The sequence below is a fragment of the Anser anser genome (genome assembly GCF_964211835.1).
Source record: "Anser anser genome assembly, chromosome: Z".
Taxonomy (NCBI): Eukaryota; Metazoa; Chordata; class Aves; order Anseriformes; family Anatidae; genus Anser; species Anser anser.
The window spans coordinates 87,540,858-87,562,274 of record NC_139723.1 but is presented as its reverse complement, the minus strand read 5'-3'; the positions used below and the strand labels follow the sequence as shown (position 1 = coordinate 87,562,274).

Below are 21,417 nucleotides of genomic sequence, written 5' to 3'. Positions count from 1 at the left end.
ATCTCGTGTTATCGTGCGTGCACATAAAAACATCTCTAAGTTACCTGGCTTCACTTTCAAACTACCTCCGTCAAAGAGGCAATAAATACAGAGACGCAGGGGTGTAGGAGAAGACAAATTATTACTTAATCTGGGTTATTACTTTCTGTCACAATTCACGCTTGGAAACCAACCCCAGTATTCTCAAAACTGGTTGGCATTTCTGCCTGTCCAGCCTTGGCCTGTACTTTTATCCTTCTAAGCGACCACAAAAGACAGGCAGAAAAATCCACAAACCTTCCTCCATCTGTATGCAAGCTGCTTCTGAAACTTCAGCTTACTTGCAAGTTGTGCAAGCTTTCCCACAACTTCCAGCCCTAAGAAGCTAGAGATGTCACTGCACCTCGCAAGACTCAAGAGCTAAGCCATTCACCCCGAGAGAGCGACCATGATAAGGGTTTTACAGACACAGCAGCACCCAAACAGAAGTAATTCAGGGTAGGAAGCCGTGCAGCTGGTGAGCGACTTCCACTTGCAAACAATATTTATTTCAAATAAAGCACGCGCAGAGAAAGGCTCGATCTTAGGACACGTGTGGATGCTACGAGAATCTGTCAGAAACTGCACCGACGAGCCGACTGTGTCTTCATCAGGTCTGCTCTCAGTACACAGCAGCTCCACAGCGAAGCACTAAGGGCTGCCAAATGAACATCTGCTTTTAAACAAACCTAACTGTGCGTATGTGCAAACAAAGCAACTAGAAAGGTTCAGAATAAATCATTCCTTCCCCTATCAATGTTTACCGCACGTTAATGTCATTTTTCTGTATTTTCAGAGGAATTTAAATTCTGTTATTAACCAGATTTGTCACCAGTGAGTACAGAGATGGCTGCCATCCATGACACCAGCACAAACCTTCGAAATGGGTTGCGTATTTTCAAGTGAACAGCGATTTTTACGCCTAATATTTTTCACGCGTACAGAATCCTTCATTCAAATAGACACCAGCTAAGCATTGTAACACCACTGGAACACCTAAAGCCATTTACATGAGGGCAATCACATTTATGGCGGGGCTCCCTCCTAGTACTGCATGGCTTCCATTTGAATCACCCAATGCATTTTATAAAATCTGATATTCCTTAATTTTATTACAAATGACCTCTTCCATTTAATACTTGGAGATGAAAAAAAAAAAAAGGATGGATGAAGTGGGGAGAAGAAAATCCAGTGCTTTACCCAGTCACAGAAATGTTTCCCTGTCAGAACCCAAATATTGAAACATTCGCACTTTAAAGTAAATAAACAAACTACTCTGTTATTAAACACAAAGGCTCAGTAACATTTCCTAGTTAAAATCTCGCTTGTTTCAGGTCTGTCAGGAGCGCTCAGTGGCTTTGGGAATTAGTTCTGACTCACTGTAAGGGGATCAAATACAAAGTATTTCTGCGTTCCTAACCTACCATCAACCTAACAAAACCACAGAACAGCTGAGGGTGGAAGGCACCTCGGGAGGTGACATTCCCCGAAGCCCGGCACAAAATGGGTCAGCTACAGGCGCTGCCCAGCACCGCGTCCCGTCCTCGCCGTGCACAACTCGCCGTGCACAACCCTCCGGTTACCAACCTCTCCTCCCGAAGGAGGCTTTCGCCTCGCTGCCGCCTACCAGAGCGCACGGAAACTCCTCGGGAATCCGTGTCAGAGGCTGGCTCCAGCCGAGGTAACACCCACTGCTCTTCCTCATCCTCCGCGACAGTCATCTGTGCCATCACGGGAGGCCAGCACGCTGCTTAGAGCGCAGTTTCCTCTTTGTAAAGCCACCCGAGAAGCCTGAGAAAGCTTTTTAAAGGCTAATGCTTTTACAGTAAATGAATCCCTATTTTTTTTTGTCCAAGAAATTTTGGACCACGTGTGCATGATACAAAACACCTTAAAAAGATCTACCTGCTGAGTTCGTTCAGTTTGACACATGTAACAAGCCACTATCATTCCAGCTTGCATTGGGCAAGCACTAAACTCAAAACTTGGAGAACGACGCCTGTATTTTATCCACGCTCAAAGTTCTGCTTTGCAAACACAATGGAATTACTGCAACACTGTGCACTGTCTTTATAAAAAGAAGCATTAAAAAACGTCATTTTTCACTAAGTGAGCACTGCGAGTAAACAGGTGGGGAATGGGCTCAGTGCTGTACAGCACAACCAAGACACAGACTTGTCACGATGACAGCCAAGTCGGGAAACCAGCCTAGCACAAGGACAGCACGCCGGCAGCTGTAACGCCACCCTCCTGGACAGGCATGCACACACAAATATACACGCAAAGCAGGACAGCAGCTGGCTAATTAAGCTGTCAAGTGCATTCGTTCTGATAATTAACTGTACCCATTTCAAGACAAGAGAAAAATAAAGCAGCTGTCAAGGAGAACTGAGGTATCTGTACATATCCGAGAGGCGCAAGGACTTTTCAAAGGCCCTGCTTTGGCAAACACAGCACACTCGCGTTTCCTGCCATGAATATTCACGCTGACCTCGCCAGCCCTGCTCATTACAGCCGAGCTAAGCGTATCTGCGGGAGGGAACCAACCCACTATTTTCAGCCTGGCCAAACTGTTAGCCGCGCTGCGGTTACCTGACGCGCTGGGGAACTGCAACCCAGGTACTAACCAGCGAAACTGACTATCGGTCACGTCGTGCTGGTTGGGGATGACAAACCTGGGGGCACCTGGCCTTCCTTTCTCTGCCGGCCGGGCCTGTCCCCGCAGCGGGCAGCCAGGGCCCGGCTCCCAGGCTGGCTCCCAGGCCGGCTCCCGCTGCAGTGCGGCGGGCGGCACATCGCCTCTGCACCTGCACCCCGCGCTCCCCTTGGCACCGAGCTCTGCCCCCCCGCTTAGCCACGGCGTACCGCCGTCACCTACACACCAATATTGTAAACGCCGCTGCCAGACCTTCCCGGTGCACCCAGATCAAAGCCAAATTCGACAGGACAACTACCAACCTGTCTTCCCAAACAGAGATTAACCGAGAGGAAAGCAGGCGGTTACGGAGAAGCGCTCCCTAAGCTTTACGGGGTAACAGCGGCAGCCGCGGCCCAATGACAGGCGAACGCCTGCCCCAGCCGAGCAGAGGGCCGTAAACGCCGGATTTCAAAGCGCTCAACGTGAAGGTAACGCCGGCTGTCCCTGCACAAAAAACGACGGGGAAGGGAGAACCCGGCCCCGCGTACCCACGGACGGCTGGAAAACGAGAAGAGGCGACGGCAGCCGGCGCTGCAGGTCCTCAGCGGCGCCCGGGGCTGCCTCCGGAGGGCGGCCGCAGGGCCCCGTGGCGCCGGGCTGCTGACACACCGCGCCCGGCGCCCGCACCCCCGCACCCCCCGGGGGCTGCGAAGCCCGCCCCGGCCCCGGCCCCGGCCCCGGCGGTGCCCGCCCCGCTCCGCCCGCGGAGCAGCCCCGCCGGACGGGGGGGGCCGGCTGGGGGGTGCCGGCGGCCCCGCACTCACCTGCGCGGCGGGGGCGGCGGCGGCTCCCGGGGCCCGGCCCGGCCCGGCCCGGCGCGGCGAGCGGCTGCCGCTGTCGCAAAGCGGCGCCTGACGGCAGCCCCGCCGGCCCCGCGCCATGGAGACGGGGCGGGACCGGGCCGGGCAGCCGCCGAGCGCCGCCCAAACGAGGGCTGATTTTGGATTAAAGGCCCGCTGAGGGAACTACTTCAGCTGGTTCCCAGCTTTCAGCTGAAACGGTGCGGAGGTCTCAGGGACGGCAACCTGCGTGTGCCGGATTTGCCTTCTGAACCTCTCAATGGACCGAGCCAAGGAGGGGTGGTGGGTCACCGATGTTACTTCTTCGTGTTCTTTGCAAGTGAAACAGCGCTTCTTGCTGTCAGGCCTTCCGTAGGTGTGAGTAATGGTCCTTAGCCGCACACAAATTCATCGGGTGTGCTGAAGCTGCAGTGACGGCTTTCTTTTTTCCTGTCAGCAACTTAGCAATGCACATCGGTACCTCACAACTGTTAGGATAGAAAGGGAAAAACAATTATTTCTGCAGTTGAAACGAGAGAGAACGCTTTCTCTTGTCCAGAAGCCATTAAAATAGTGAAATCAGTTCACAACTTGTTTTACTGTGTGTTGGCACATCCTGTTAACTATTTGGGGACATTGTATTGAGATGTTCCATACCCCCAGTTCCCTATAATTGATGGGTAAAGACAAAGCAACTCTAAATTTTTCTTGGTGTTGAATTAGTAACCAATTCCAGTTCAACTGTTGCGTATAAACATTTGAACAAACCCTAATACTGTGTTGGTATATTTTTATGAGAAAAGTAATGCCGAGATCCACTGATCTATCTCCATAGAGATATGAAAATTACATACAACCACGAGACGCCTGGCAAGCGGGGCTGGGTGCCCTGTCATCCAAGAAGAACAGATGCCTGTCTGGAACAGCAGCCTGCTTACAACGTGAATTATTTTCGGCTGGGAGAGTGGCGATTCTCCAGTTGTCCGGTAATAATAAATTCCTGAGGGCAATGCTGGTCAAAGTCATGCCACTTTATATCACAAGGTTAAGCAGGAAAACAGGAAAAATTACAGGATTGCTTTATCCTAGCTATTGTAAAAGGCTCGAGTGCGTTTTGCGTTACAGAAAATATTAAGCTTTCCTAAGGTGTAAGTAAAAATGCTGAACACAATCATTCTGTGACTTTAAACATGCCACTTTTTTTCACCAACACACATTAACGAGATGGCTCAGGCAGACCTCAGTGTGTGTAAATGCCTGACGGGGGTTACAACGTGTGTAAATGCGCAGTGCCCAGCGGCAGGATGAGCGCACCGGGCACAAACATGAGGACGAGGCACAGCGGGTTGCGGTGTCCTCGTGCTCCATGCGTGCTGGTGGATGGGTCCCACAGGCGCTGGCACCCACGGGTGCTGATGCCCCGGGGCCCAGGGGTGGTTTTGTGGCAGGTATGTGCGTTTCTTTGCGGATTTGTGCCCCTGGGGCTGGGGGCCCGCCGCCCAGCAGGTGCCGATGCTGGGGCGCTGAGCCCTATTGGCTCTGCCCCAAACCAAGATGGCCGCCCCCGCTTCGCGCCTGCCCCAAGCTAAAATGGCGGCGGCGCCTCCCGGCGGCCCCACCGGGCCGGGGCGGGGCGCGCGTGCGCGGTGCGTGCGGGGCGCGGTGCATGCCGGGCGCGCGGCGCGGCGTGACGCTGCAGATCGCGGTCCGGGGCCGCCGCCCGCCATGGGGGGCGTGAAGGCGATCGCCAACGACGCCGAGTTCCAGCCCGAGCTCAGCGCCGCCGGCTCCCGGCTCGCCGTCGTCAAGTTCACCATGCGGGGGTGAGTCCGGCCGGGCCGCGCGGGAGGCGGCCGGGGTCACCGAGCGCCGGGGGAGCCCGCCCGGGTCCGTGCTGCCGGTGCGCAGCGCCCCTCGGTCTCCTCAGGGCCCCGCTCGCGCTGCCTGCGCTCCCGCTCCGCCTCCCGGCCGTGCCCGGCGCCCCGGCGGCCGTCCCGTCCCGTCCCGTCCCCAGAGCCGTGGGTGCAGCGCCGGGAGCGGCGCTGGGCACGGGAGGGCCCGGAGCCGGTGGCTGCGTGTCAGCGGGCGCTGCGGGGCGTGCCGGTGACACACCCGGCGCCCGGCCGCTGCCGCTTGGCGCCCCTTCGGTCAGTCGGCTTCACCCGCGGGTGGCGGGGAGCTCGCTCACACGCCTTGCACAACTGCCCGCGAAAACGTTTTGGCTACAGACGAGCTGTGGTGAGGTTAACGGCGTGGTGCGTCCCGTTTACGAACACCTGCAGGTCTGCCTTGCACAGCCGTGGATCCCTGTCCTCTCTCAGATGAGAATGAGAAGGGTGAAGCGGATCTTACTGGTGCTGGTTTTAAGCTGTGTGTGTCGGCAGACTCACACTGACACTGCAGGGCTCTCTGCTTTAGATATGTCACATGTTGGTATGCTGCTGTGGGAGTTTTCTGCTGTTTTGCCTTTTAATTGCTTCTTTCACAACAAGCAAAGTTGTAAGGATATTGCTTTGTCAGAATAGCTGTGTCTGTGCACTTTGTATATGCTAATAAAGCTATCATCATTAACAGATATGTATTTTCAACCAAGCTGATGGAGCTACGTTGGTGGTAACGTGCTACAGTTATAGTAAATGAAATTTATCACAGTAACAACTATGTGATTACTGCTAAGGCTTTAATATACCGTTATTGGTAAATATTTCAAGTCCCATGTAGAGACCTTACTTCTGTTACAGCTGGTAACGGGAATTGCTGGTACTAGTTTTCTATTAAGAGTATATTTTGCTGTATCAGGAAAAGCAGTTAAGTCTTTGCGCCCCCCCCAAAAGTCCCTTTACTTAGGAGTATTTTACTCTGCAGCAAAAGGTGCTGGAGCTAAACAGATTAGATGGGAAATATGAAGTTCATTTTAATTAATAGGTGCAGCTAATCATGTGACATTGAAACTGTCTGAGGAAGTGGGAATTAACACTTCATGATGTGTTTCTAAATGTCATTCTTAATTGTATCACCAGGATTGCTCGCCATCTGTCAGCCAGGTAGGAAGGTTATTTTAAAATGTACCAAGGATATAGTAAGAACGTGAATGCGCGAAGTCTGCGTAGGGCAGGTATCTTTAAAACAAAGCAAAACAATAATGGTTGAATTTTTTGTTTTTACAGATGTGGCCCTTGTTTAAGGATAGCCCCAGCATTCAATGCTTTGAGTAACAAATATCCCCAGGCAACTTTTTTGGAAGTGGATGTGCATCAGTGCCAGGTTGGTACTCAAAAATTAATTTTCTTTAGTGAGAGGGAGAGAGGATAATAAAGTGAATGAGAAACTTGAAGGAAAGCTGTTCGGATGGTATACTAAGAGTATCCTTTCACGGGGTTGGTGAATGACAAGTAACTTATGCACAAAGATGTGAATGAACTATACTTTTATTTTGAAATGTATTCTTGCAAGTACCACTTTGTTACCCTTCATTTAAGCATTGTACAAGTGGTTTAACGGTTTCTGCTGCGTGTGCTGTTTAAATAATACAGCTTAAAATAAGAGAGAACATCAGTATGACTTTAGGAAGAGCAAGTCTTTCCAAACAAATTCTGCGATAATTGCTGAATAAAATGACGAATATAATAAACCAGTGATGAGCTGTTGGTTGACTTAAGGGTTGTTAACAAAAATTAGCAAGGGTATGTTGAAAGGAAATTTCTTGGGTTGCTGCAAATAGTAGTGGGAGAGAGATGAATGTAGACGTATCAACGCTTTGCAAATGGCACTTAATTGTGGAAAGCTTTGGGGAAGGTGCTGTGGGTACCTAACACATACATACAGGTGGAAATCAAAAGGAAGTCACCTTCTACAGTGGCAACTTCCAGGGTGTGCGTGAATGTGCCTTGGGAAAGGGAAGTAATACAGGCGTAAAGAATGCTTGTGAAGTGTTAAATGAAGCAGTCTTCCACCTACAAGAGTGAGCAAGTACTATGACTTTTGTGGCTTACCAAGAAATCTACTGACAACGTGAAATCCATTCAAAGACCACCCAAATGTATGAAGGATTAGGAAGATCTGAAGAACTTAAATGAATTTAAAATGGTTGCTCAAGTTGGAGATGTTTGTAAAATAACAAACACGGTTTGTGATTTTGGGGGGCTAATGTATCTTGGTTAATATGTGGCATGTACGTTGTCATCTAGGTGAAAACAAGGCTTCTGTCTGATATTGGTAACGGTCTGTTAGGTAACACTTGTAACTAATTTATGCATTCTAGGGAACAGCTGCTACCAATAATATATCAGCAACACCGACATTTCTGTTTTTCCGAAACAAAGTGCGAATCGACCAATATCAAGGAGCAGATGCTGTAGGTTTAGAAGAAAAAATTAAGCAGCACCTGGAGAATGATCCTGGAAACAATGAAGACACAGATATTCCAAAAGGATATGTATGCATCTCTTAAAGTCTTTTTTTAACACTTGCATAACTTGAACCTGTTGAAAATGTGTTCCTTTCTAAACATATTCTTGTCAAACAATGCTACTTTAGGCAGAACTACAGGCTTCCCGTAGCGTTAGAAAGATCACCTGTCTGGGTTTCCTTTTTCAGACAAAATTCAAAAAATTAACTGTACTTACTTAATATGTACATGTAACAGAATTGTAAAATGTTTCAAGAAAAATCTGTAAGCATAGCCCTCAGTGATTAAAATAATGAATTTCACGTTTTATGGTGAAGGCTTTGCTACAGCTGTGTATTCTTTTTCTTACCCCTTCTCAGACATCACAATCTGTTTTCCCAAAACGCTTTTCCAAGTGTAAAGTCTTCTGTGAAAAAATACATTGTTAGACATAGCTGTCAAAAACTTTGAAAAATCGCTCTAGCTGGTCCTTAAGAAGTATTGTTATTCACGTGTTGCTAGGTGGATTTGTTGTTTATGGATTTCCTTTTCTTGTGCACCTCCATTTCTTTAATCTTCTTTCTCATCTCTTTAAAAAGAAACAAAGAACTAAAACCCTTTGCTGGAGGAATTAAGCTTCATAACTTGGGCTATGTCCTGCTTTTATCAATTTGCCGTGAGAATGGGGTGCTTTTGGGAAGGTGTTGTTAGGTAAATGATATACTTTCTTTTGCCTGGTTGCTAATATCGTGAGACTGGATGGTACTACAAAATTTTTTTTTTTAGAAATTCCTTTTTGTCTGTAAAAGAATGATGGATATAGAATATATAAATTAACAGATGTAATGGGAATATTTGGAAAAGATTGGTTTGTCTTCTCTGAGTGGCATACAAGAACTACTTCTTGTGTTAAGCATTAAAAGAAGTTGTATTCAGCATATTTCGCTTCTGTAGGGGTCCTACATACAACTGCAGTAATCACTGATCAGCTTTCATAGATAATGTAAACTCATTATTCACAAGTTAAAAAGAAAAGTGAACACTTCTAAATATATATTCTCAAGCCAAATATTTTTTAAGCGTGGCATCTAAATAACACAAGGAAAACCTTATTTTTTTCTATGAATTTAAAAATCTGTATTTTTGAATGGATTTTTATCATTGCAAGATTTGTATGTGTCTCGTAGAAAAATCAAAATCTCCCAATAACAGAACAACCCCCTAGAAATATTTGGTGCTCTCAGGAAATTATTTTCACCATGTTCGGTGTGCTTTCCTGTTACCTCAAGGCAATTGTGTGTTTCAAATCACAAGCCTGTCTGACAGCTGTACTACCAAACACATGTAAATGAGAACTGTAATGTGACAAAACACTTTCCTAGAGCTGTCATCTTAGGTGGTGTTCTCCGAGCAATCCTCGGTGTAAGGTTACTCCTTGAATGAGGTTGTCTATTGTTCTGCCAGGAGTGTCAACCCAGTTAGGTGAAATACAATATGCCACATTGCTGAACTGCGACGTGTGACTTAGTTGTGTGCTAGTTCTGTAGCGTGCACGTTACTTCGCATTAGCAAATCTAATACACCCAACTTAGCTGTGATGAGTATCTGTAGAAGTCAAAATGATGTTAAATGCAAAGCCAGGTTTCTTTGGAGGTTAACTATTTGAAATTCATAGCTAGCCATGTCCTATCAGGCATGGGAGAAGGATGCAAATCCAGCTGAATATTTCTCATTTAAGAAGCTTCAAGGGCACAGGTCGCTCGAATTTCTAGCAGTTCAGCTACTTGTTAGCTGTTCCGCAGTATGCATTGCACTTCGCTTTATATGTGAACACTCACATCTATAATTACTGTGAAATCCTGCGTAGAGGTATTGGAATGTCAAAGGACAAAGGTTCAGCTTGTTAGATTTCAGCCCAAGACACACTGAAAATCATTCAAGTAGCGAGAGCAGATATGTGAGGTTGGCATGTATCTCCAAAGTTATATTTGTTTTGAGATGGAGATGCCATCTTCTATTAAAAGTTAATCTTGTTAGGAGATGTTAATTCATCGGGGTAAGACACTGAGAACGTTCAGGACTATACGAGCCAAGCAGGAATTCTGTTTGACTTACTAGCAGTAGGCTGGAATGCAGTTTTAGAATATACTTGACCCAAACTGGACTGCCAGCTGCTCCAGGAATGCATCCTTCTCCTCTTGCACAGCTGCGTGCCTCCTTTCTTACCTCGTGTCTACTGAGTACGCAGGATGCGGGCTAAGTCTTCGTTGGGATGTTGCAGGCAGGCAGAGGGGACCTGGAAGGGGAAAGGCAGGCAGGTGATTTTTTGTTTGCTTTGTTTGGAATAGCATAGTTTCTGGTGTTAAGGGAAATGGGATACCAGCAATGATTTGTATTCTCTCAGCAGCCTGTGTTTGGATTTAGTTTATATCATGAAGCTATAGCCTGAGTAGTAACATGCAGTAACTTTTTAAAGCTAATTTGTAGGGCTTTTATCACGAGTGGTATGTTATTCTTTGGGACCTCATATATGTCGGTAAGAAGGGTATTTTAGGTTGCCATGCCAAAAGTTCCTATAGGCTTTGTCTCAGAGTTTTCTCTGACTGTATGCTGATTGTGATCTCAAATTTGTACTGTTGTGGTATGAGATGTTGATGCCATATCTTCAGGCCTTAAGATAACAAAACACTTAATTTTTATATTTTTTTTTTAACGTGGCTTACTGTGCTTCAATTGCACTTGGGTTAGTTTAGCTGTATGCAAAATCTCTTGGCAATCTGGGAATTGGTTCAGGCTATTCTGCCAGTGCAATAATAAAACCTTTTAAATGGCTGAAGCTTGCAGCACGCGTAGCATTTGCTTTAGTCTGGCAGTGCGTGTATGTTGAAACTTCTGGTTGGACCCTTTACAAAAGAGCTCTGCTGTAAAGCAAACTGGTTCATGGTGAATTGGGCGGTTTCTGCTTTCTGTTGTTCTGCACTTTTACCAAAGTATACCGGGAAGGGAGTGGGAACCAGTTTCATGAAGTTGATTTGTATATGATGCTGAGAAAGAGGAGGAGAATAAGAGTAGCTTTGCACATAAAGCCTGGTAACAACTATAGTTGCAGAAGAAATTAAGAGATGACCACTGAACTATTTTGGATGGGAAAGCCATTTCTGTTTTATCTGTTAAGTTAATCATAGCTCCGGTCTAATGTCAGTTTGTATTTGTAGCCAGGTGAAGTTAATCAAAAATGTATCTGAAAAATGCTCCCTGTGCCCAATTGCTTATTCTCAATATGGTAAACTTGTGTTCCAGGGGGGTGGTACTTCGAGTGGGAAAACACTGAATTCTGAACAGGATACATCTGAGTACTACAACATTTTTATCTTTTTATGTTTTAAAAAAAAAAAGCCCTGAGGTTTTCTGGGTTCCCTTTTTTAATGTGTTGAATGAGGAATTTCATTCATTCCAGTGTCTGCTAATCTCAGATAAGTTCACGGCAGATTTACGCACTCAGTAATGCTCTTCTTTTTCCTTTCAGATGGATTTAATGCCATTTATCAATAAAGCCGGCTGTGAATGTCTTAATGAAAGCGACGAGCATGGATTTGATAATTGTTTACGTAAAGACTCTACCTACTTGGAATCAGACTGCGATGAGCAGGTACAGTAGATATTTTTCTTAAGTGAGATGTTTTCAATGATGTCTGGTCTGCAAGCATTTTTTGAAGATCTTGATTGCTTGATATCCCTATAGCGGTATAAGGAAGAGTGGGATACGGTAGGTGGATGGAAGCAAAAGAGGTCACTGTAGCATTGCCAGTTTTCTATCCATTTGTGGGAAGAATTCCAAGCAGACTGGCATTTACTGGTGACTAGTGGCAGACTAGTGCATGTGTGGAATATAGAGAATGTAAGTACTTGATTTTAAATTAAAAGCTCAGACTTGCTTCTAGTTAATTGTTGTGCTATGTTTGTTTATAAGGATGAAGAAAATGGTATTTAACAACAACTTTCTCTTCCACAGCTGCTTATTACTGTAGCTTTTAGTCAACCAGTCAAACTTTATTCTATGAAACTTCAGGGGCCAGATAATGGTAAGTGAAGTGTCTGTTTAATCATATCCTTAGAATCTAAGCTTTACATGTGTTTAGCTTAAATGTCAAAACAATGATGCTTGTCCCTAGAACCTCTTACATTCTGTGAATCCCATAGCAGCTTCAGTAAATTTGGTGTAAATAAATAACATAACAGATTGATCTCACAGTAATATTATTCTGTTGCCATGCATTGGTATTTGATATGACACAAGTATAAATATTTACTGTATTTTGACATGCTATAAGGAGAACCTACATTCTATTCAAGAATTAAATGTAAGAGCTGTTTTAATTTTTATGCTAAGTTGATTTAAGTTATAAAACTACAGAAAATACTCAGGTATTACATCACACAAACCCAATTATTTTCAGACATTTCATTGGATTTCTTATGTGGAATTCTGGCACTGAAATGTAGGCAAGTAGTGCAACTTCAGATGTCGTTTGGTATCAAGGGTGGTGGTGTAGGATTGGCAGATAAGATGCTAGAATTACTGAAGTCCCTACCCTCCTTGAGCTGTACCTAGATGCTGTGATAAGCAAGGGCTTCTGCGGTAGCATTTTGAGAACACAGGTAAGGAACTGAATCCCAATTCCATGTTTTAACACAGGACAAGGTCCAAAGTATATAAAAATCTTTATCAACCTTCCTCGATCTATGGATTTTGAAGAAGCAGAGAGAAGTGAACCAACTCAAGCCCTGGAGCTGACACCAGATGATATTAAAGAAGATGGTATTATCCAGCTTCGCTATGTTAAATTTCAGAATGTTAACAGTGTAACTGTAAGTAAAGCTTCTGTTCTGAGCTCTGGGCAGGCTGAAGACTTAGTAGACTTTTCAAGCGCTGTGACGTTTGTTGACTTGGCTGCAAATGTTCTTAGTTGCTCTCCACTGATTGCATACTGTATGTTAATGCTCAAAGGGTTTCTGAAATTTAAGGTCAGGCAAGGCCGTATGCATGTGATGTCTCTGACCTCATATTTGTGATGAGGTTCACTTTCATCTCTTTGTGAGAGATTAAAAAAAGGGTAGATTTCGATATTACGAAGAACTATCTTCTAGTGGCGGTGTCCCTGCCCATGGCAGGGGAGTTGGAATTAGGTGATCTTTATGGTCCCTTCCATTCTGTGACCTAGTGTGCTGCAGAACACAACTTGTGTTTTACTAACACGCCTTCTTGAAAGGCATCTTGTCCTCGTTTGGAGAGTTTAGGAGGTAAGAAATCCAGTTCATCAGTAACCTGATTGCGAAAATGACAGACTTGTAAGTATCAAGTGAAGTGCTTACGATACGCTAAAACCCAATACCCGGTCCTCATAAGTGTTCTTAAATGCTCTAATCAAACCACCTTTGTCTTTTAATGAGCTCTCTAACCTTCTTGCTGTAAAAGACTTTCCATGAATTCCACGTAAGGTTTTTGTGACTCTTAAATGCAGGTGCAGTTTTTCCTCTTTCATTTTAAGTGTGGGTTTTAGTGCAATATGCATCGTGACAAAACTGATGCTGGAATTGCATTCTTCTTGACACCATTACCCTGGGTCTGCATTAGCCCTGTTTCCTGCAGTATTGTGTTGAACTGCTCCTCCCATGTAACCCCTGAAATTCTATTCTAAGGAAATGCTTTTCATGGTCTGAGTTCTGTGTTTGCAAGTTATGGTCTCATAGTTGACTGAACATTTCAGTACATTTCAGTTGCTGAGTGCAGTCTCAGATTGGAAGTGGAAGCTAGAAATATCCAAGCTCCGTGGGTTTTTAAACAAACTGCTGGGATAATAATAGCATTCGTTATAATCATTATTTGAAATAAGAGGACAGAAGCTTCTCTAGAGGGTAACAAGGCCTTTATAATTGGAAAAAGTGTTTACTGGGTTGGTTCAAAAATCTTGGGAGGCTAACATTTTATGTATGAATTCAGGGATGGACTGTTTACCTTCGCTCTTGTGTTTTGGATTTTTTAGTTGTTTGTCCAATCCAATCATGGCGATGAAGAGACAACAAGAATTACATACTTCACATTTATTGGAACTCCAGTCCAAGCAACAAATATGAATGACTTCAAGCGAGTGAGTCTTCTTTCTTAAAAGCACTTACGAATGTTTTAAATGTTCTCAAAAATGTTGACTGAACAAATACACTTGGTGGTTATAATTCCGCGACTTAAGGTAGATATGGCATCCCAAACAAAACAACAACACATGTAGCTTTATCTTACAGATACTGATCATTGGTCTTACCTATAAGTTCTTGTTCATCACCTTTGTAAAAACAAACAACAACCAAAAAAAACAAACCACAACACAAATAGGGGTAAGAATGTATACACCTACTATTTAAAACATGAGGGACTTTCAAATGACATGTACTATAGGCAATGTTTCTTAACAGCCGTGAGTTTTATGCCTTGATTTAGAAACCTGTATTCTGATGGTGTTCAGGAAGTAGAGAAGCAAGCCTGCGTATGAAATAAAGACTCCTTGTGATTGATTGGACTTCTGCTTTGGTGAAGGATTTTATGGATTTTATCCAATGGGCAGTGTAAAATTCAGATCTAAAAAAGATTTTGGTCACAAAGTGACCATTACTTTAAACATATCTGCTCTTTTTAAAGCTAAAGGAAGAAATAAACAACTCGTTAGGCCGTGACTTTAGACCCATGAGTGCTGAACAATAAGGCATGCTCGAAGTTTTTGATTTTTTTGAGAATGTGAAATGGGTTTGAAAGTATTGAAACTTTAAAGCTACTTACGTTTTTTTCTTCGAAATTTAATGTCTTTTTAAAGTAAGCTAGTAAACTGCTTTAAAACTTGTCTTGTTTAGAAAGACATTTGCTGTTGTAACCCTGTCTACGAACTCATGTCTAGGCGACCAATAACACTGAAAGCACCGTGGAATTTATTATACAAACTGCCTGTAACTTCAGAAGGCTAAAAATGCTAATGGTTGTCATACTTTGTATACTTCCAGTTTTTACTGTTAAAGATGATCTTAACTTTTACATTTAAAACTTAATAACTTCGCAAATAATAAAGTTAATAAGTTAACAGGCTTTGTTGTCTTTCACTGGAATGTGAAGTCATTGAAAAAGTTGCTCTAATATACTAAAACTAACTGGATATCTAATTTAGATGTTTCTAATGGAGCACTTCTGGTTCATCCAATACAAGAAATAGGTTACTTCATTTAAAATCTGCTTCCATGGTCGAGGTTATTTTGTACAGCTTCTTTTTTTGCAATAACAGGGCATTACCCTGCAATGAATTGTGCCATTACTATTTAACATAACACGAATAATCTGTGTTACTTCTCTGGTACTTTTGGGAAGAGGATAGCACCCTTACACTGATATTTTCAGTATTTGGTCTTTGTCTCAGTTTCATTTCTGTGTAAACTCTGTAAATTAGTTTTGCTTTCTAAAGTACTGAAAGTTTATTTTCAAACAAGTGCACTCTTTAAACCTGACCATCTGATTGTTCAGATAGTGATTTGATTTTTTTGGTAATTGATGATACATTGAGGGTACAAGCTGCTCTGGGAGAGGTTTTGTCTTGATATAAGAGTTTGGTTTTTTTAAGCGAGAACAATTAATCGCTGGAACAACTGCTCCAGGGGTGTGGTGGAAACCCCCTTCCTTACTGGAGGTTTTCAAGATGCGATTGGACAGGGTGCTAGATAATCTCATCTAAGCACGCTTTTCCCATGAAGGCTTGAAGCTGGTGATCTCACGAGGTCCCTTCCAGCCTGGGCTGGTTTATGGTTCTAAGTATACCCACAACCCCATAAAGATGTTTAAAGTAGCGTGGGTCTCATCTGTGCACTGTACTTAGCGGGGATTTGTCAGTCTCTCTCAGTTCTAGATGCAGCGTAGATGCTTGGAAGCTGCTATATAGCCAGCTAAATGCCATGTTAGTTAAAATTTTGGTTTCAGTGTAGTTCACTGGTGAATATGTTTGCACTATCAGGGGATGTGATCTGTGACTTCTATTTAACTGGAAGGGGAGGGGAGCACAGACCCACAAGAGGTAGATCTCCCTTACACCTTACAGGTGTGGTACTGTTCACTGCTAACATCAGCACGTTAAGGAGCTGGTCAGAACTGCCATAGATAGAAGAGCTTGCTTTGTTAGGCTGTGAGGTAGCTAATCCTCTCAGTCCTATTTGCTTCCTGAACATGTAGTTTTAATATTAGGCTGTTAAAATATTTTATCATACTAAATGGGATGTGTAGTCTGTCAGCTACAGAGCTCTTAGGAATTCTAACTTTTGTTTCCTCTCTTCCAGTGATCCTGTCAGCTATGAAACCTTAATATAGTGTTGGGCATTAATTATATTTAGGCATGTAGATTAACTGGGAAACCTTATTTTTCTCTTCATCTCCTTCAGTAGTTACCCACCCTACTCCTCACTGCTCTCAACTATCTGACTTCCTTCTCTCAGTCTGTCTGTACTGTTTATATTTCTCTTCTCGTTATGATAGAAGTAGTATTGCAGCATGATTAACAAGATGGGGGAGTGCTTTTTTCCCTATTTTTTGAGAAGTGTTTGTAAGAATCAGTAAAATGTTATTTGAAGGGCTGCAATTAAAAAGTAGGCATGAGTGTGATTCCAGTTACGGTTTTTATGATTCATCACGTTGCTGCTCAGATGATTGTAGTAGATACGTACAATTTCAAAATCTAAAACAAAACACAAAACATCGGTTTCAATGACTTCTGCTGAGGAGCAGGCAGATGTATTTTGATACCCAGCTGCAGTGGGATGTGAACGAACGCTCAGTTGTAGCAGCTCCTTGCTCAGCAGATAGTTATTAAGATGCATAACTGAAGCACCCATGCCCTTCAGACAGCCGAGGAAAACTTGTGTTTGCTTGTGGTGCTCTGCTAACACCAACAGGGCTGCAAGAAAAATCACCTCTTCTTGATCAGCAAGGCAGTTTGTGTTTAATATAAATGAGGTATTGTTTCCAGTATTTATACTGCCAAACGCAAAGCTGAAGCTCACCTACTGTGAGAAGCAGTACTGAGGAGTACGGAGCAGGTGAAGCTAAGCAGGCCCTTCATTAGGCATCTTGGCCTTAAGTTAGTTTTGACATACATGTAGTTAGCATTGGTGGATTTGCTAAGTAAGGTTAGATTAATAAAAAAGTTATTTCCAACTTGCTCTGGTATCTTGTGTGTATCCTGTGTGTATCCTGCTCCTTGCACAACTGAATTTTTAACCTCTGGGGAGGAGGGGAGTCTGGTGTGACAGGAAAGGGGAACATAATGGGGGGAAAAAAGTGTAGATCTTAACTGGGTTAAGCACAGGGAAGAGAAGGGAGAGAGCTGAGATTCTTTCCCCTGCTTAAACTAAGGGCGCCCAAACAGCAGAAGATTGAGATTAATATTCCCTTCCCATGCACATTTAACATTCAGAAATAGTTTTTGAAAAGCACACCTTAAAGGTATGCCTTTTGTAAAAGAACTGTCCTTAACACTAGAATTACTTCTGCTCTTGGCCGCACGTGGTCTGATTTAAGGCTTAATTTAAGCTATGCAAGCTACTATGGTAGAGACTGCATTTGAGATGTAGTAGCTTACATGTGAAGTTTGCTTCCAAATTGGCTTCTCAGTCAAGCTAATTCGTGGGATAGACAGCTAAAGTGCTGAGTAAAGGTGCAGGTGCTGTGTCTTTGTAACTCTTGATTGATAGCTTAGTCTTAAATAGATTCCTGTGAATCAGGTGGTGAACCTGTAAACATTTTTTTAAGACAGTGCACCTTAATGTCAGTATAGTTCTTGTTCACTTGTGGTATTAAGAAACAAAACATTGCTGCTCAGTTTTGAGGCTGGGGGATATGCACAGGTGGTGGGATTTTTTTGGTCCCCTCCTGAATCAAGGCTTTCCAGAACTACTTATTTGCTCTCTATGTTGCTGCTGTTTTCCTTGTAACATTTTGTTTGTTTGTTTTTCAGCTTAACTTCCCAATTCTAAAGAACTAAAAATGCAGAAGAAATTAAAAAGTAATAATTGGTGTGGTCTCGCACTACTCCCTTCCTTGCTCCCTCTGCTCATCTAGCATCTCTTTCACCCTTTCCACAATCTCAGCACTGATGCAAGAGCCATCTCTGAGCCTTCTGCAGTCAGGAACAGCCTTCTCTACCTTCTGACGCATCAACTCATCTTTTTCTTTTTTTTCCCTACCCAAATCTTATTTTAAGCGCTTCTCTTTCAGTCTTTCAAAACTTCCGTTCTTTTTATCCCAAACTTGACATTTTTAAAAGCATACCATGTAGTACTTTTTTTTTTCTGTAACTCATTTTTCAGCCTGTATTGCGTTTTGTAAAAGCTGTTTGAAATGTAGTTTGTGAAATGCTGTAGCAAGACTTGACTTTCTTAATCTTAGTACAGCTTAGTGTTCTCTGGTGTGACCCTTCAGTAAGTAGTGTGCAAGTCAGCGAGGGCTGTCAAGTACCCGTTACTGTCGCACGCTTGGCTCTAGGGAACCTCCTGAAGGCAGACACAGTGAGGAGCTGGTGAGTGCTCGTACAAAGGTGGCCTGATCAGGGTACTCCAACAGCAACAGACCAGTTGCTTGACCTTTATATATTGAAAACAAAACCACACACACACAAATGCCCACTTCTGCTCCACAAGGCTCAGTGACAGAGTTTCCAGTTGTACTGTTTGTAATGGGCCATAGTTTTTTTTTTTGTCACTGTCAGGCTGTGGGCTGGTGGTTAGGAAAACGGTATCAGAAAAGCCTGCTTCAAAACGTTCTCTTATTACATGGGAATCACAGGCTGTGACCGGTATCTTAAAGTGCACTAGATGGCCACTGTTTCTGTCAACAGGAGGAGAATGGATCCGTTACGGATGAAAGAATAATGATGACTGTTTGATTTCAGTTTCCATGTCCATTTTCTTCTTGGGAAGGTGGAGTGGGATGGTCAGAAAATGGGTTTCTTTGACCTGCGATGACAAAATATCTATATCAGCATGATTAATTTTCACAGATAATACACATGGGCGAGTTGTCAATTTCAACTTCAGACTGGTATAGCAATATTTTTCATTGGAGTTACACACTTGCTAACATCTAATCTTTAATCTTTCAACTGCATTTTTTCTTTTTCTCTTTTTTTCTTTGCTTAATCTGTGTCTAAACACAGTTTGTCTTGGAAACACAAAGAATAAATACTGCTTCTTGACAAGCTTAACTTTTTTTTTAACTTGATTAATTGGATCTTAATGTTAGTGATTGGTTTTCTGATTTTTTTTCCTTTTTTCTTCATGTTGTCAAGTGGAATTTTCCTTAATCATTAAGCTGAATTTACAGCTTGGTGATATGTTCCTGGTCAAAGGTTCCTTGGAGGTGAAAGGGGTCTTTAAAAGGGTTTTTTGTAGATCTCAGTTACCTTGTGATGGTGACAACTCAGCTCACCAAAAGAATAGTTTACCACCCCCCCCCACCCCCACCCCCCCCCCCCCCAAAAAAAAAAGTCTTCCTCCAAGAAGTGGAGGGGGGAAAAAAAGGGGAAGGATCAGAATAATTTCAGTGAGTCCATGAGAATTCTCTAGTTCAGAGCTGTGGGTATATTGTTTTTTGTTTGTTCTGGGTCATGTCCCACAGCTCTGCATTTCACTATTGATTGTATGAATCTCTTGTGGTATATTGTCACCTGATTGCAGAGGTAATTAATCCTTACCATATTTGCTATATGAGTCAGAGTGCAGAAAAGGTTTTACTCCTTAGTTTTGAGCGTTAGTAATTGGAAATTGTATATTCCATTAATGTAGATCCTCAACCCTCTGTTCGTGCTTTTCCTGACAAGGCTTTGTCAGATCTGTAAGTGCTGCTTTGGTTAGATGGAAATGAGTTGGGAATTGTTGCCTTGCCCAAGGTCTCTTGCAGTTAAGGCCAACCTTTTAAGACTTATTATCTTTTTATTTTGTTTGACTTATAAATGGGTATTTTCTAGGGTCTGCAAGAGCACTGGAACTAATCTGAATCTTTTCAGAAAAGTGCCTAGAATCACATTGTTTTCTGCTCTCGGGATCTTGCGTTCAGTTATGTTAACGAAGGGGACCGAAAACCCTTCCGTTACGAACTGTGCAAACTGTAAGCTTGCACGGCAGTATGCAGAGTGCTGGTCTTGCACTTGCTGTTGGCTGCCAAAGTCTGGTGGCAGTGGTAATCTTTTCTGAAATGAGAAGTCCTGAGATGAGTCTGATTCCTGGTGGAGTTTGCAGAATTGGAGATTAGCAGTTGCCCCGGTAAGGAGTAATGTTTTGACAAAGACTGAAAATCAGATGCCTTCCAGATTTCTCTTCAGGTTTGAACTGCATTATAAGGTAAATGTTCTCAGTGAAGTACGTACTAAGGATGCCAAGGGAAATGAACAAACTTACTTTCATGGGAGCACCCAGTGGTTCTCTTTTTGCTGTATTATTTTATATAGCATATTAAGGTTGAATGCTTGGTATATAACATCGTTAAACGTGGTCTGTTATGTTGCAGTTACTGTCTTCTAACTCTTCTCAAGTGAGACTGGTGTTTTGCTATTTTTATTAATACTAAAGATAAGTTTCTTGTGTCTTGCGTCCCTCTTAGTTCTTTGGAGGGATTCATAGCTTCTGCAAGTGCTACAATGCATGCTTAAATGCACTAATTTAGTTGAAAATGTTGCATTTGTTTTATTTTGATGCTAATAAAAAAAAATGGGGACACCTCTTTGGTTAAGTGTTCATTGTTTCTTTCTGTTGTTTTCTCTTATCAGGTAGTCGGCAAAAAAGGAGAGAGCCACTAGGATGCGCGAGACACTGGAAAGCCTTATTGCAATCAAATGAGATCTTCACTTTTACCTACTACTCCTGGATAATTGCTTGACCATAGCCAGAGACTGTCAATCTGTTTCATTTAATGCCATTACCAATAAATCATTGCTTTTGTTGAGATGGAGTTTCACTAGTGTGTTTCTGTTGTAATCCTCATACATGTATTTGTAAATAAAATTCATTACTTTTGCCAAGTTTAATTTTGTCATTCTGGTAACTGTGGCTCTTCCTGTGTTGTTCCATTTTAAACTTAAAAACTGGACTGGCTTATCTTTAGAAACAGAAGACATAATGTAGCTTGCACTTGTTTAGAGAGTTTAAAATGTTAAATATAAGTAAAATACAGATGGCTTGTTCACAGGCTATCTAAAAAGAAAAAGAGCTACTCTGGTATGAGACTGAAGGAGCTTAGGATCGTTGTTTGCACAAAATGCAGGTATTTCTCAGACAGGAATAACTTCACCTGTTCTGAAAACTTCCATTTCCCTCCCCGCCTCAAAAAAGCATAGGATCAAAACTCGCAGATTTGTCACAAACGGCGTGCTGGTACAAGCTGTTTGGCACAGAATTCTCGAGTGTTTTGAAATTGTTGTTCTGTTTTATTTTTTAATATTAGAAAATACTGACCTTGTTTC

The 21,417-nt window shown here is 43.1% G+C and overlaps 2 protein-coding genes across 6 annotated transcripts in view; one reads left to right on the top strand and one right to left on the bottom strand.

Annotated features, from left to right (window-relative positions):
• Positions 1 to 3,632, bottom strand: part of LOC310890202 (WD repeat-containing protein 7) — a 114,116-nt gene extending 110,484 nt beyond the window's left edge. For 3 of the 5 annotated variants that reach the window (XM_083818920.1, XM_083818923.1, XM_083818924.1), the window contains exon 1: positions 3,481 to 3,632. The gene's annotated coding sequence lies outside the window, so the exon portion shown is untranslated. Of the gene's footprint in view, positions 1 to 2,976; positions 3,120 to 3,204; positions 3,330 to 3,480 lie in introns of those variants that run through there. The other 2 variants (XM_083818921.1, XM_083818922.1) reach the window with 2 other exon arrangements.
• A 1,480-nt stretch (positions 3,633 to 5,112) lies between these two features.
• LOC310890203 (thioredoxin-like protein 1) lies at positions 5,113 to 20,982 on the top strand. Its single transcript, XM_083818925.1, has 8 exons — positions 5,113 to 5,318; positions 6,663 to 6,759; positions 7,757 to 7,930; positions 11,409 to 11,531; positions 11,895 to 11,964; positions 12,579 to 12,751; positions 13,927 to 14,031; positions 20,725 to 20,982. Exons 1-8 carry the CDS (start codon positions 5,221 to 5,223, stop codon positions 20,752 to 20,754), a joined length of 870 nt encoding a protein of 289 aa, XP_083675051.1. The 5' UTR covers positions 5,113 to 5,220; the 3' UTR covers positions 20,755 to 20,982.
• Positions 20,983 to 21,417: the final 435 nt, after the last annotated feature.

Excerpts from the sequence above, each read along its gene's own strand:
- LOC310890203 (XM_083818925.1), top strand. The coding sequence starts at position 5,221 with ATGGGGGGCGTGAAGGCGATCGCCAACGACGCCGAGTTCCAGCCCGAG. Across the intron at positions 11,965-12,578 it reads ACTTCAGGGGCCAGATAATG|GACAAGGTCCAAAGTATATA; the intron begins GTAAGTGAAGTG and ends GTTTTAACACAG. Across the intron at positions 12,752-13,926 it reads AGAATGTTAACAGTGTAACT|TTGTTTGTCCAATCCAATCA; the intron begins GTAAGTAAAGCT and ends TGGATTTTTTAG.